The sequence below is a fragment of the Tursiops truncatus genome, chromosome 3, assembly GCF_011762595.2.
Source record: "Tursiops truncatus isolate mTurTru1 chromosome 3, mTurTru1.mat.Y, whole genome shotgun sequence".
NCBI classification, from domain to species: domain Eukaryota; kingdom Metazoa; phylum Chordata; class Mammalia; order Artiodactyla; family Delphinidae; genus Tursiops; species Tursiops truncatus.
In genome coordinates, this window is record NC_047036.1 from 76,737,854 (window position 1) to 76,754,230 (window position 16,377).

Consider the following 16,377-nt stretch of genomic DNA (forward strand, 5'->3'; position numbering starts at 1 on the left):
TCCATGGGACATCTATGAATCCCTAGTACCTAAACTCTTGATTTTATATGTCAGGTTTTCAATAAAAATAATGTTTACCAAGTGAATGAAAAAGTAGAATTACACCTCATTTACTTCCAAGAAGAAATTTAACCATCTTATAACTTGTAAAAGATATTAAGAAGTAAAGCTGAAGGACATCTAGTTCCAGTAACGTGGCAGACTGAGCTAGTGGGGAACCTCTCACATAAAAAAATCTAGAAATTCTATATAAAATCAAACTCCAAAAATTTAATACAAGACTGAGTTCACAAAAAGTGGAAGGAAAGAAAGAAGGGAGGGAGGGAGGGAGGGGAGAGGAAGGAAGGAAGAAGTCCTCCTATGCCAGGAAAGAAGAGGGAACTAAAAGCCAAGCAGTAAGCGTGTGAGATTATGTCCCAGGAACACTGGGGTTGCTACTGGATCCTGAAATAATGGCTGGGGGCTTGAGTTTTAATAAAGATCCTGGAGATGAGACTTGGATGCACATGAGGTGAGGATCAGGCCTTTGCAGAGCTGCAATTGCAGTGAAAGGGGGAATAGAAAAACTGCACCCACCAGTTCAAAAAGAAGGTGAGGAAGCTGGTCTCCACCAGGGACTGATATCTCCAGAGCACAAGCAAAATCCTCTAGAGGAACAGTTCTACTACCAAGGCCAGAAGGGATTTCTATTTTTTAAAAATCCTTATTGGAGAAAAACTTTAAAAAAAAACAAAGAAATAATGAGGAGACACAATATAGATCACAATAGTCAGAAAGATTAGCATCCCCCCAAAATCTCGAAGAATAATATTTTAAAAGACCATAAATTAGTATTTTTAAAATAGATTTTTAAAAAGAAATAAACCTATGAAAGGACACTTTGAAAGAAGTGGAAATTTGGGGGAAAACACCAAATAGAATTTCTAGAGATAATATAATGTTTGAAATTTAAAATACATTTAATAAATAAAAGAGCATATTAGATACAGCTGGAGAGAGCTGGTTAACTGGAAGACAGATCAGAGGAAGTTATTCAGGATGTATCAAAAAGAGATAGAGAAAAGGAAAATATGAAGAAGGTAAGTGGACATAAAGAATAAAATGAGAAGGTCCTAAGTATGTTTAGTAGGCATTCCAGCAGATGAGATTAGATAAAATGAGAAAGAGGCAATACTCGAAGAAACAATGGCTAAGAGTTTTCCAGAATTGAAATTATCCTCAAATTCAAAAATCACAAAGGCTCCCAAGAATATGTACCCATTCCAAAAAGCATTTTGACAGCAGCTAATAAAACTGAAGATGTGGGGCTTCCCTGATGGCGCAGTGGTTGAGAGTCCGCCTGCCGATGCACAGGACACAGGTTCGTGCCCCGAACCTGGAAGATCCCACATGCCGCGGAGCGGCTAGGCCCGTGAGCCATGGCCGCTGAGCCTGCGTGTCTGGAGCCTGTGCTCTGCAACGAGAGAGGCCACACAGTGAGAGGCCCGCGTACCGCAAAAAAAACCAAAACTGAAGATGTGTATCCCTCATGACCCAGCAATCCCCCTTGTAGATATATACCTGGAGAAATGTCTCATACATATGGACGAGGAGTCATTTACAAGAGTGTTCAGTGAAGCACTGTTTGTAATACAAAAATTTTGGAAACTAAATTGTCCATCTGTTCAGTAACAGATAAACTGTGGATTACTTTTTCTTATAATGGAATACCACAAAGAAGTTAAAGTAATAAACCATAGAACCATAGCTATATATATCAAAAATGTTGAGTGAAAAAGGAAGTTTCAGAAGAGTAAGTACAGTATCATATCATTTATATAAATTTTAAATATGCATAGGATGATAGATGTATACAAATGTAGTTAAAATATAAAACATGCATGAAAATGCTTACATCAACTTCAGGATAATGATTACCTTTGGTAGACAAAAAAAGGAAGGGATCGGAGCATGGTTAATTATATTTCTTTTTATAAAACAGATATCTAAAGGCAATATGGCAAAATATTACTACCAGTTTAAATTTGGGTGGGACTTCTGATAAACTATTTTTTATATATTTTGAAATATTTTATTGATAAGAATTTTAAAAATTAAAGCTAGCTCCTAAGACAATTAGAACAAGAGCAAAGGAGAAGATATTTCATAGGTGTTGGTTCTGTATTGATGTCAAAAGAGACAGTATATGGACCCTGGACAAATCACTTAGTCCCTCAACCTGGTTCCTTCATCTCATTTCCTGGAATAAGTTATCACAAATGAGCTCTAACTTCACCTATGGAAACTCACTGTCAGGCAAGGCAAAAGGCAAGCACATTGTGTTTTTTAGTTCTCATTATTGGATAGAAGGAAACAGATTCCACTGGAAAGGGAGATTATCTTCCTGCCACTGAACTTTCATGAGTATTGTGAGACAATCCTCCATAGATATCTCTCATTCCTATACAGCAGCAGTCCCCAACCTTTTCAGCACCAGGGACTGGTTTCGTGGAAGACAATTTTTCCATGGACCAGGGGTGGGTGCCGATGGCTTCCGGATGATTCAAGTGCATTACATTTATTGTGCACTTTATTTCTATTATTATTACATTGTAATATATAATGAAATAATTATACAACTCACCACAATGCAGAATCAGTGGGAGCCCTGAGCTTGTTTTCACTTGCCACTCACTGATAGGGTTTTTGGTTTGTTTAATTTATTTATTTTATTTTTTGCTGCGTTGGGTCTTCATTGCTGCACTCGGGCTTTCTCTAGTTGTGGTGAGCAGGGGCTACTCTTCATTGCAGTGTGCAGGCTTCTCACTGTGGTGGCTTTTCTACGGGAGCACAGGCTCCCGTAGTTGTGGCTCACGGACTTAGTTGCTCTGCGGCATGTGGTATCTTCCTGGACCAGGGCTCGAACCTGTGCCCCTGCATTGGCAGGCAGATTCTTAACCACTGCGCCACCAGGGAAGCCCCATTGATAGGGTTTTGAAATGAATCAACAAGCAACTGATTTATTATGGTCTCTGTGCAGTCAAACCTCTCTGCTAATGATAATCTGTTATTTGCAGCCACTGCCAGCACTGGCAACACCTCCTCAGCTCCACCTCAGATCATCAGGCATTAGATTCTCATAAGGAGCACGCACCTTAAATCCCTCGTATGCGCAGTCCACAGTAGGGTTCACGCTCCTATGAGAATCTAATGCCGCCACTGATCTGACAGGAGGCAGAGCTCAGGTGGTAATGCGAGCAATGGGGAGCGGCTGTAAATACAGATGAGGCTTCGCTTGCTCACCCGCCGCTCACCTCCTGCTGTGCAGCCCGGTCCCCAACTGGGTTGGGGACCCCCAGCTGTGCAGATTGGGCCTTCTGATATGGATGAATAGCAAACAGCTTTGTAAGCTAGAGAAAGTATATTCCTTTGGAGAGATCTAGAGATGTACTTCCCAAGATATGTCACAGGGCACTAAAGATAAAACCTTCTCCTTACCCTCCAGAAACATTTGTTTCTCTTTCTCTCTCCTCTCTCTCTCTCTCTCTCCTCTCTTCTCTCTCTCTCTCTCTCTCTCTCTCCCCCTCTCCCTCCCCCCCACCCCCGCTTCTCTCTTGGATGCTGGGCAGATGTGCCAGGATCCCTATAAAAAGATGAGTCTCCTGATTTCAAGGTTCCTCTCCTGCAATGCAACTTACTACACGCATAGTTAACATCCGGCTGTCACCACATTGCCCTGTGGGAACTGACACAAGATACTGCTCTGGCTGCTACTTTTGCTTGTCTCTTCTGTCAGTGTGTGTGCCTGTGTATTTCTATAACTGTGGCAAACTAACTTGTTAGCTCATAAATAGTGTAAAATCTCAGCTCCTTCACAGTTTTAACTTAGCAAAGAGGAGAAAAAAGAAAGACTCTGAATAACAATAATGGACAGTGTCTTTAAACATAATTTCATAATAAATACAGAAATATTCTTCAAAGGACACTTCTTACATCAACTCTCTATGAAAACTATGGGTCTAACAATGCAAGGAAAGAAACAGCAAGGCAAAACATTAGATTCAGAAAGACATTTCATTGGGAATTCAAAATAATACAGTTCAGCTATGTTTCTTTTTGATGATCTAAAGATACAGGGATAAGCCTTAATAGTGCTCAGAATTCCAATGGTTAACAAACAGAAACCATTTTTTACTTTCTCAAACATCAGGTATTATAAAGGTGCCTTTTATAAATGTTGTCTCAGGCAACTCATAATTGAAATATCTGATGATTTCTGGAAATGTCAAAATCTTTGATTAAAAACAGATTCCTATATACTGAATATTTCATTTATTTTAGTGACCCATCATCTATTTTCTCATATTCTTAAAACAACACAGATTTTTGTTTGAGGATTCATCCTTTCCCCATTCTTAAGTCATGTTGTCTGGATGGGGCTCCAACCCCTACTCTAGAAATGAAGCAGGTAATCAAGTCCTAGGCCAATCAATGCACCCCCATTTCCCTGGTTTAGAGGTAAGCCATTCTCTTAGAGTGAACCTCAGGACTTGGCCAGGAATGCTGGGTCAAGGACTCATTCTTTTCTGCTGTAATTGAACCTGGAAGGATGTAGCCTGGGAACAATTGCAAATCATCTTGTGACCACGAGGGGAAAGTCAGTCTATGAATGGAGTCAACACAGAGATAGCAGAGCCAAGAGATCAGTAAAAGAGAGAAACAGGATCCTGAAGGTATCATTTGAGTACCTATATCCAGCTATGCCTGAAACGTTCTCAACTCTGGATTGTTCGAGTACAAGAACTAATACATCTCCTTTCTGGCTTAACTCTCCCTTCAACAAAGGAATGCTTTGAATAATGCCCAGATTGAAAAACCCAGAGTTCTGTGCCATAAAGTTCAGAAAAAAAGAAACTGGTCCTGAAAAACTTTGACAAAATATAATAGGACCTCAATAAAACAACATAGAACACATATTTGAAATAGACCTGGACACTGACAGGTCTATCGAAATGAGTTTATAGCTAAATATACTCAATATGTTATGTCAAAGATTATCTTGGAAACATAACAAGGTTATGGGGAAAAGGACACAAAGCACAATCATTTTTAAGGCTTGTTGTAGAATTTCTTTCAGATTTGACATTGGTGGTAATTTGCATGCTTATATTTAGGTTGAACCATTTGAAATTGATAGTTTCATTTAGTTCAATCAAATAAAAAGGGAGAAAAAAGTCTGCATTACTTCCTTTTTCACATTTATTTAAACAAGAGAATATACTATACTGAAAAAAGGCCCATCTATTTATTTCTCTTATCCAACTATTCTTGTTTTACATCTAGGACAACCAAATGTGCTACATTTTCATTTTCCAAATCTTACAATTTCAAAATACTTCCTAAAAAAAGATCCATAGCCTGTGCAAATGCAATATTTACTTACCTGCATGTTATATAGGGGTTGCTTTGGTGCATTAACTTCCTTGAGCAGACGATGAGATACGTCCCTTAACTCTAAAAGTCTGCAAGCAAGCTGAGGCTGCAGAAGTCTGGCAACTGATTTGGAGGATCTGGATATGCCGTTTAATCCTCGAATTAATGTTCCTCCATTGATCTTGGCTAAAGCAACAGCCATTCTGATTTTGGATGTTTTTTGCACGGGTTCTCTTTTCTGGAAAATAAGCCTTTGAAAAGTGACTGATGTGTGATTCTCCAGTGCAGTATTTATTTATTAAAATTTTTTTTATTTGAAATATAGTTGATGTACAGTACTGTTAGTCTCAGGTATACTATATAATTTGGCATTTGCAAACAGTATGAAATGAATATCACAAGTCTAGTAACCATCTGTCTCCATACAAAGTTATTACAATATTATTGATCATCTTCCTTATGCTGTATATTGCATTCCCATTACTTATTATAGAACTGGAGATTTGTACCTCTTAATCCCCTTCACCTGTTTCACTCACACTGCTCCCTCCCTCCATTCCCCCTCACCCTACCAGCAACCACCCATTTGTTTCCAGTGCATTTTTAAAATCTACTTCAGGCCGAGACAAGTACCACATAACTGTACACTGTGCCTGATACTAAGGGTCCAATAATTAGCTCCCACCCTCCTTACAATTCATTGGCCCCACCCCAGGTATTTAAATATTTATATGAATATATGATTTTTTCCTTAGGATAAATATCCAGAATTAAGTTAGTAGCCTAAAGATATAAATTTTTCATTTTTCTCTGGATTTATCTGTTTTATTTTTTTTAAAAGAGCTCTTTCAAAAGTAAACAATCTTTTAAAAAAATATTTATTTATTTGGTTGCACTGGATCTTAGTTGTGCAGGTGGGCTCCTTAGTTGTGGCACATGGGCTCCTTAGTTGTGGCTCACAGGCTACTTAGTTGCAGCTCTCTGGCTCCTCAGTTGAGGCACATGGGCTCCTTAGTTGTGGCATGCGAACTCTTAGTTGCAGCATGAATGTGGGATCTAGTTCCCTGACCAGGGATCAAACCCTGGCCCCCTGCACTGGGAGCTCAGAGCCTTAACCACTGCACCACCAGGGAAGTCCCAAAAGTAAACAATTTGTATTCAAATATCATTCAGTGTTTGAATTGTTCAAATAATAATTCTTATTCAAAACTGTTACAAATAGTTTCCCAGCTTACTTTAAAACGATAAAATATAGCATATATACATAATACATAATGTACAATTTACTTAAAAAAATTTTTATTAGTTAAGGTGCATATCAAAGGAATGATTTTAACGATCCCAGACTCTTGCTTCTTCCCATACATAGAAAAGTGCTAAATTCATTAACTTGAGACATCTGTTTTTTTTTTAATTGAATGAAAAGTTCTTTAAATTCTACAGTGCTTTACAATTTTCAGAAGTTTAACATACCCGATTTCATATAATCCCATAATAACCCCTTTTTTCCAATCCCCTAACCTTATGTAACCCCCCCTTCCCTCTCCCCACTGGTAACCACTAGGTCATTCTCTATATCTGTGAGTCTGCTTCTTTTTTGTTTTATTCACTAGTTTGTTGTATTTTTTAGATTCCACATATAAGTGATAACATACAGTATTTGTCTTTCTCTGTCTGACTTATTTCATTTTAATGCCCTCCAAGTCCACCCATTTTGCTGCAAATTGCAAAATTTCATTCTTTTTTATGGCTAATATTCCATTGTATATATACACCACATCTTCTTTATCCATTCATCTGTTGATGGACACTTAGGTTGCTTCCATATCTTGGCAATTGTAAATAATGTTGCTATGAACATTGGGGTGCATGTATCTTTTCGAATTGGTGTTTTTGGTTTTTTGGATATATACGCAGGAGTCTGATTGCTGGGTCATATGATAGTTCTATTTTTAGTTTTCTTTGAGAAATCTCCATACTGTTTTCCTTAGTGGCTACACCAATTTACATTCCCAACCACAGTGTAGGAGGGTTCCTTTTTCTCCACACCCTCACTAACATTTATTTGTGTTCTTTTTGATGATAGTCATTCTGACAGGTGTGATATGATATCTCATTGTGGTTCTGATTTGCATTTCCCTGATGATTAGCAATGTTGAGCATCTTTTCATATGCCTGTTGGCAATCTGCATTTCCTCTTCAGAAAAATGTCTGTTCAGTTCTTCTGCCAATTTTTTAAGCAGGTTGTTGGATTTTTAAATGTTGAGTTGTATGAGCTGTTTATATATGTTGGACATTACCCCTTACCAGTCATATCATTTGCAAATATCTTCTCCCATTCAGTAGGTTGTCTTTTTGTTTAGTCAACGGTTTCCTTTGCTGTGCAAAAGATTTTAAGTTTAATTAGGTCCCATTTGTTTATTTTTGCTTTTTAGGAGATGGATCAAAAAAAATATTGCTGCTATTTATGTCAAAGAGTGTTCTGCCTATGTTTTCCTCCAGGAATTTTATAGTATCCAGTCTTACATTTAGGTCTTTAATCCATTCTGAGTTTATTTTTGTATGTGGTGCTAGAGAACATTCTAATTTAATTCTTTTACAAGTAGCTGTTCAGTTTTCCCAGCACAGCTTATTGAAGAGACTGTCTTTTCTCCATTGTATATTCTTGCCTCCTTTGTCACAGATTAATTAACCATAAGTGTGTGGGTTTATTTCTGGGCTCTCTATTCCATTCCATTGATCAATGTGTCTGTTTTTGTGCCAGTACCATACTGTTTTGATTAGTATAGCTTTGTAGTATAATCTGAAGTCCAGGAGCCTGATTCCTCCAGTCTGTTCTTCTTTATCAAGATTGCTTTGGCTATTTGGGGTCTTCTGTGTTTCCATATAAATTTTAAAATTATTTGTTCTAGTTCTGTGAAAAATGCCATTGATACTTTGATACGCATTGCACTGAATCTGCAGATTGCCTTGGGTGGTATGGTCATTTTAACAATACTAATTCTTCCAATCCAAGAATATGGTATATCTCTCCATCTGTTTGTGTGTCTTCAATTTCTTTCATTAGTGTCTTATAATTTTCCAAGTACAGGTCTTTTGCCTCCACAGGTAGGTTTATTCCTAGGTATTTTATTCTTTTTGATGCAATGGTAAATGGGATTGTTTCCTTAACTTCTCTTTCTGATAGTCTGTTGTTAGTGTATAGAAATGCAACAGATTTTTAAATATTACTTTTGTATCCTGCAACTTTACCAAATTCATTGATGAGCTCTAGTAGTTTTCTGGTGGCGCCTTTAGGATTTTCTATGTACAGTATCATGTCATCTGCAAACAGTGACAGTTTTAGTTCTTCCTTTCCAATTTGGATTCCTTTGATTTTTTTTCCTTCTCTGGTAGCTGTGGCTAGGACTTCCAAAACTACATTGAATAAAAGTGGTGAGAGTGGGCAGCCTCGTATATAAAATATAGCATATATACATAATCATAATGTACAATTTACTTTAAATTTTTTAATGTTAAAATATAGCATATATACACACTGCATTGTACTGTTTAAAGAAAAATGAAACAAAAACCCTATATACTAATCCACAAGCTTACAAAACTTGTAGTTCTGAAAACTTCAAATCTTCTATGAGCACTCTGACAGGAAAAATTTCTGGCATTTCTAAAACACAGGACATGTAGTTCTTTCTCTGTTCTAGCAGAAAGTGAACCACAGGTTAGACTGCATTCCAGGCAACAGACAAGTATAATTTCCATTATTCATTTAAGTAATTTTATGAGCTATTCTGGCTTTTCAGTACATAACTTGGGGGAAAGAGTTGGTTAATAACACAAAGAAACAACTTTGAATCTCATTTAATTATTGAGTACAAATATATAAGTGCAAAACATATTTTGGATTTTCTTGTCTACAATAAGCATCATATATTTTGTTAAGAGCTAACATGCTGTATATTTATTGTAAATGCCTCAACTTTTATCCTGAAGTCATAATTTTATTAGTGCTGTTTTTGTCATCAAAGTTCAGTACTTCTCTTACTCTTCAGCATTTGTCAGTGGAGATAACCAAAAGCTGTTCTAGCCTGTCAATGAAGATGTACTTTTGCAACACCTGGTGTCCTACCGTGGCTTAATCTATTAACTTCAGCAAAAAAGTCCCAGTAGCCCACCTGTGGTCTCAACCCTCCTCGTCAGTAGAACAGTAGAGGATGAACTAAGTTGTGGGCTGCTACAGTTGCTATAATTTCAAGCCACTTTAGAGCAATGCTTACAAGCAGTTACATGGTAGGTAGAACAAGTGAAAAGAACACACAGGTGCCATCACTTGATATTATCTAAGCTGGTTGCATGCACACCTTGAAGAGAAACCACATTGTCTGCAGTATCCAAAGTTCCTGCACATACAGATTCAATTTCTCTTGTGACGTTATGCTTTGCTGCACTGACTCTTCCTCCTAACTCCTCCTCAAGGTGGAGCAGCTGGAATAAGTTTGGTTTTACCTCTGATTACAATTTACAGTTGTCCCTAGGCATCCCATGTGGATTAGTTAGTTCCAGAACCCCTGAAGATACCAAAATCCGTGGATGCTTAAGTTCTTTATATAAAATGGCATAGTATTTGCATATAGCCTATGCATATCCTCCTTTATTCTTTAAATCATCTCTAGATTACTTATAAACTCTCATACAATGTAAGTGCTATGTAAATCAACAAACTTAAGTTTTGCTTTTTGGAACTTTCTGGAATTTTTTTCAATCACAGGTTGGTTGAATCCCTGGATACCAAGGGCCAACAGTACTGTGTTTTCTCTCATTATAATTTGTAACCAGAGGTGAGGACCACATTGCCAGGGCAAACAGGAGTTGGATATGTGCAGTTCCACCTTTAGTGAAACCTTGCCTATGTGGTCATTCAGTGTTTTAGGGACCCTTCATTTCTTCAGTTGCAAAACAACATTCTGTAGTTTCCCTCTTCTGATTTTGTGAGTTCCTTCACAAAATCTTCGTGATCTGTACGTGTTGGCTTGGATTCACTGACTTTACACATGTATTTCTATTAACCAGTATTGATGCATTCCCCCAAACATTATACTAGATTGATCCATTCAACTTTCCTCTCTTTCAGAAATTCTAAATTTTTATCTCTGTAGAAAAATAAGCCTATTTGTAATAAATAATCTATTAATAAAAATTCTCCTGCAAGGTTCATATAATGTGTTCACCAAAATACAGCATTTATTATAGACAATATTTTTAAAAATTCGAGTGCATTATAATAATGCTTTAGCGCATTTTGTGTTATCTTTCTCATTTTAGTATCCTCGTGAGTTTACAGACTCAACTTGTTCCTAATTAATATTTTTGTTTCCCTTTAATGCTTAAATGGTTACAATATGACGACTGCATTTCCCTTTTAAAATGCCTGCCTTTTTTGATACTTTCCTAGATAACTGAAAGAATTATTTCTAACAACAAAATATGTTTCTGACCCCTTTTATTTTCCCTGCCACAAAACATGAAATAAATTTGTTCCCAAGAAGACCATTATTGCTTTTAAGAATAGTATATTAGAAACCAAATCTGGGCTTGGGGGTGCATGATCAATGGTTCTTCGTGGCTCTGGGAATACAAAGGTGACAGCAGGGAAAGGCTACTTACATTCCTTAAGATGCAGAAGGAGACGTTCTTCTTTTTTTTTTTTTTTTTTTTTTTTTTTTAGGGGTTTGTGGGCCTCTCACTGTTGTGGCCTCTCCCATCGCGGAGTACAGGCTCCGGACGCGCAGGCCCAGCGGACACGGCTCACGGGCCCAGCCGCTCCGCAGCACGCGGGATCCTCCCGGACCGGGGCACGAACCCGTGTCCCCCGCATCGGCAGGCGGACCCTCAACCACTGCGCCACCAGGGAAGCCCGTTCTTCTTTTTAAAATAAACAGTCACCAGTTTATGATGATGGTTCCAATTCACTCTTACTTTCAATGAGTTATTTTTTTAAATTAGCTCTAACAGAAAATTTTTAAATAAAAGGTTTTTCCCCTCTGAGGTACCAGCTTTTCCTTTTTGTCTACTCTCTATGCTATGTATTTTCCTACCAAACCATATGTGTAAATTTAAATGTTGAACTGAAATTAAGAAGTCCTCATTTCCTTCTTTTTCCCTTTTTAATTTTTTGACCCTTGGCCTAAACATCCTGGAGTCAGTGGCAAAGTGTGCAAATTCAGATGATATTTTTTGTCATATGTTCATCATCTGAGCATATCAGCAAATGTCAGAAAAGAAAGTCCAACTCCCAACCACCACCAACACCTCAGAGATAAACAAAGGTACTTAAAGACCATTTGCCAAAACAAACTTAGCATCATTTAATCAGATTTATTCAAGAATCCTGCTCCATATTTCTCTATTTGAGCTCCATTCTTTGAATATATATCCTGCTTTCCCCATTACTTTTCTTTTTTCCAGAGCCATGCCCATTTTTCTATCATCAGCAGTTTTAATGCTGAACTCCAATTTCTAGTAACATCAGCTTTTTACTACCGTACATCTATAAAACCAGCCGGTCAGCAAATCTTATTCAGTTCTTTCTCTGAATAGTCCCAGAATTTGACCACTCCTCACTAGCCCCAGTACCAACACTCAGTCCACTTTATTTATATACCACTGTCATCTCGTCTCCAGACTTGAAAATTAGCCTCATCAATGGCCTCCCTGCTTCCACCCTTCCCTACTTTCATTCTGTTCCTCAACACATCAGCCAAAGAGACACAATTAAAAATTAGATCACATCAGATCTTGCTTTTCTGCTCAACCACTTCAGTGGCCTCCTGGTGCACTCAGTGTAAAAGCCAAAGTACATACAATGGTCTACAAGGTCCTACAAAGGCTGCCTCTTCTTTACCTCCCTGGCCTCACAGTCTTTTTCTCTCCCTTTTCCTCCTTCATTATTTATTGAACTTGTTAGGTATACTCCCATCTCAGGGACTTTGAACTAACTATGCCATTTGATTCTCAAGGACGCCAAGGTTTGCTCCCTCACTTCCTTCAAGTCTTTTTCTTTTTTAAATTTTTATTGGAATATAGTTGATTTATAATGTATTAGTTTCAGGTGTACAAAGTGAATCAGTTATACATATACATATATCCACTCTTTTTTTTTTTAGATTCTTGTTCCATATAGGCCATTATAAAGTATTGAGTAGAGTTCCCTGTGCTATACAGTAGGTTCCTATTAGTTATCTATTTTATATTTAGTAATGTGTATATGTCAGTCCCAATCTCACAATTTATCCCTCCTCCCTCCCTTATCCCCTGGTAACCATAAGTTTGTTTTCTATATCCATGACTCTACTTCTATTTTTGTAAGTAAGTTCAATTGTACTCCCCCTTTATTTTAGATTCCACATATAAGCAATATCATATATTTCTCTTTCTGTGTCTGACTTACTTCACTCAGTATGACAATCTCTACGTCCATCCATGTTGCTGCAGATGGCATTATTTTGTTCTTTTTTTATTGCTAAGTAATATTCCATGTGGTATATATGTATCACATCTTCTTTATCCATTCCTCTGTTGATGGACATAGGTTGCTTTCATGTCCTGGCTATTGTAGATAGTGCTGCAATGAACAATGGGGTGCATGTATCTTTTTGTATTATGATTTTCTCTGGGTATATGCCCAGGAGTGGGATTGCTGGGTCATATGGTAGTTCTATTTTTTGATTTTAAAGGAGCCTCCATACTGTTCTCCATAGTGGCTGCACCAGTTTACATTCCCACCAACACTGTAGGAGGGTTCCCTTTTCTCCACACCCTCTCCAGCATTTGTTGTTTGTAGATTTTTTTGACTGGTGTGAGGTGATACCTCATTGTAGTTTTCACTTGCGTTTTTCTAATAATTAGCGATGCTGAACATCTTTCCATGTGCTTCTTGGCCATCTGTATGTCATCTTTGGAGAAATGTCTATTTAGATCTTCCCCCCTTTTTTGATTGGGTTATTTGTTTTTTTGATATTGAGCTACATGAGCTATTTGTATATTTTGGAGATTAATCCCTTGTCGGTTGCTTCATTTGCAAATATTTTCTCCCAGTCTGAGGGTTTTGTTTTGTTTATGGTTTCCTTTGCTGTGCAAAAGTTTTTAAGTTTAACACATTTTTGACGAGACGTATTACGGCCACAGGCGTTAGTTTCTGCAAAAATCCCCTGGGTCAATAATGTGTTAATTAGATCCCATTTGTTTATTTTTGTTTTTATTTTCATTACTCTAGGAGGTGGATACTTCCTTTAAGTCTTAATTCAAGAATCACTTTCTCACTAAGACTCTCTTGGTCTTACCTTTCCCATCAATTGTTCTCCTTATCCCTACCCCTACTTCATATCCTTTCTCTGCTATGTGCTTTCTTCCCCTTAAGACCTACCATTAATATAATCTGTAGTTTATTTTCCTTGTTTATTGGTTTTCTATTTGACTAGGATATAAGTTTGGGGTTTTTTAGGACATAAGTTTTACGGCAGCAGTGTTCTATATCCATCTGGCTCACTGATCTTTCCCCAGGGCCTAGAATAGTGTCTGGTACATAATGGGTGCTCTATAAATATATTCATTTCAGTGAATGAATGAAAAATATCAGAAAAATATAACAAGTTAGTATAGATATATATTGGAAAAATATAACAAATATTAAATTAGAAACTACCCAGAAAGATTTCAGTGCACAACGTGCTCTGCGAATTTTCACAATGATAGTGTCCCACAAGAAACAACTCACCAAAGACAAATATACAACTGAATTATAGAACACTCTAGTTACAGTTCTACTCTCATTATATTTAGAAACCCCAATGCCAATACAAGTAATTTCCAGACATCACTGGTGCATCCCCAGTGAAACCGTGCCCCACAAGGTTAAAAAGCTCATTCTGAACCTGTGCCCCATAGGGTTAACAGAAACTGGCGACTGACAGCAATTCTTTAGCTTGTCTTACAGAAAAGCAAATAAGGGAGAGTCTTGTTAAAAATCCCTATGCTTGTAATCTGCCTCCACTCATCAAACTTGCCTTAATTGTTCCTGCAAATTGCGTACCTTCCAAGCTTCACATACCTTAGACAAATACTGTATATCACAAGACTCCTTTAACCACCCCCTACAGATAACACCTCTGACATATGGGTCGCTACAGTAATGGCTGCTTCAGAAACATGGAGCTAATCTTGCCCAGTTCCAACTGGTCAAGACCACTTGACCATTCAACTGAGCCTGCTCAAGTGTGCAATGGGTGACCTTTTGACATCTGAGGGCCAAAAGTTCCACCCCCAGATCATGCTAACACCCACATTTTCTGAACATACATCCTGTGAAGAAGTATGTAACTCAGATATGCCTACAAAGAGCAGATATTACCTCATCTTTTTCCTGCCTCCAAACACCTTCACGGGCCTCTCTGACTACGCTATACTCTTCATGCACAAACAATCCAAGCCCCTTGCCTTTGGGGAGGTGGATCAGAGATTTGCTCTCCTGTTTCCTCACTTGGCTGCCTCTTGAATAAACCCTTTCTCTGCTGCAAACCTCAGCGTCTCAGCATTAGGCTTTCTGCATGTCGGACAAAGAAACCTGGTTTGGTAACACCAGCAGTTTTTGTCCCACATGTTTAAAAAGAAAAAAAGAAAGCATAGAGAATTCAGAAAAATGTATCTACATATGTAAAGGCCAAAATTTTGCATGGATTCTATTATGCTCTGTCTACAATCCTCAATTTTGTAGTATACAGTTAAGTGCAAGATAATTACAGAATAAAATACAAACCACCTTTCATAATTAAAACCCACAAAATTGACCCTATTTACCATAAAAGATTTCTCTCATTCAAGTAAAGATCATCTGAATTAAAAAATTTTAATTCCCTAATTGTAGCATGCATCTTTTCATTCGTTCAAATTTAAAAGTTTAATATTTTAAAGTCCTCATATGGAAATCATTTGCAATTTGCAAGTGTAAACCTTAAAAAGTTACTTTTACTAAAAGATGTGGATACTGAGCATATTGGGGTCTGGGCTGCTTGGAAGGGAGGGAGTGGAGAGTACAAGACCTCAGAAGCCAGGACCTCAAGTCAAAATTCTAAAATTAACTTTCCCCAGCCCCAGAAAAAAAATGTCCTTCAAAATCTTTAGCCATGAAGAACTATTTAATAACCAGTATTCTCGGTGTATTCCTCTATAAAAATTCCACCACCATCACTCCCACCAAATCTCTAAATCTTTTTTTTTTTATTCCAGGCCAGTAACATGGCTTTTTCCTAAATAAATAAAATTAAATGCCAATCACAAAACTTAGAGATTTAAAATACAACCCAATTAATAAAGCCCTCTAAGTAGTCTTAAAACCATTCTTTTCAGTATGTTTGGGAACTATGGACCACACTAGAAATAATAAAATCTGCAACATTTCTAATCTGACCTTTAAAAATAATCTAGTTAAGAACAGAGTATTAGCATTGTTTTCTGGATAATTTATTTTTGAAGAGCAAATAACTTCAATGTGTTATAATATCCCCTAACTACTCAGGTTTCCTGCCAATCTCAGCAACACTTTCTTCAAAGTAAATGGTGGAAAAAGAACAATGTAAGTGTTTTGAAAATGAGAAATAAAGTAACTTTATGTTTATATTCTTCACTTGGGTGGGGTATAGTTCTTATAAGTGAACGACTTCAGGGATTTGGAAATAGGAACTTAGATTTCTTTGGGGATCAGAATATCAATCTATTTCACATAAAGCATACTTACGGCTCTAGTGATAACGAGGCTATGCAGAGGGTAGGAAGAGATGAAGGAAGTTGTAAAGAAAGTTGCAACTTCGATTAAATAAAACCCAGTTTCTCTAATATTGGCAATGGTGGGAGAATCACAACTTGGAAGGACAACAGGGCTTTCCAGGCCTAGGCTTCCTTGGCTTTACCTTG

The 16,377-nt window shown here is 37.4% G+C and overlaps 2 protein-coding genes across 12 annotated transcripts in view; one reads left to right on the forward strand and one right to left on the reverse strand.

Annotated features, from left to right (window-relative positions):
- Positions 1 to 16,377, forward strand: part of RFESD (Rieske Fe-S domain containing) — a 38,733-nt gene that overhangs the window by 21,215 nt on the left and 1,141 nt on the right. For 2 of the 3 annotated variants that reach the window (XM_033853040.2, XM_073802335.1), the window contains exon 4: positions 15,983 to 16,294. In XM_033853040.2, coding sequence (XP_033708931.1) covers positions 15,983 to 16,279 — 297 coding nt within the window. In that variant the 3' untranslated portion in view covers positions 16,280 to 16,294. Of the gene's footprint in view, positions 1 to 15,982; positions 16,295 to 16,377 lie in introns of those variants that run through there. The other variant, XM_033853041.2, reaches the window with a different exon arrangement.
- SPATA9 (spermatogenesis associated 9) overlaps positions 1 to 16,377 on the reverse strand; it is a 73,156-nt gene that overhangs the window by 10,828 nt on the left and 45,951 nt on the right. For 7 of the 9 annotated variants that reach the window (XM_073802333.1, XM_004317390.4, XM_033853036.2 and 4 more), the window contains one exon: positions 5,423 to 5,650. In XM_073802333.1, the coding sequence (XP_073658434.1) occupies positions 5,423 to 5,650 (228 nt within the window). Of the gene's footprint in view, positions 1 to 5,422; positions 5,664 to 16,377 lie in introns of all 9 variants that reach the window. The other 2 variants (XM_033853035.2, XM_033853034.2) reach the window with 1 other exon arrangement.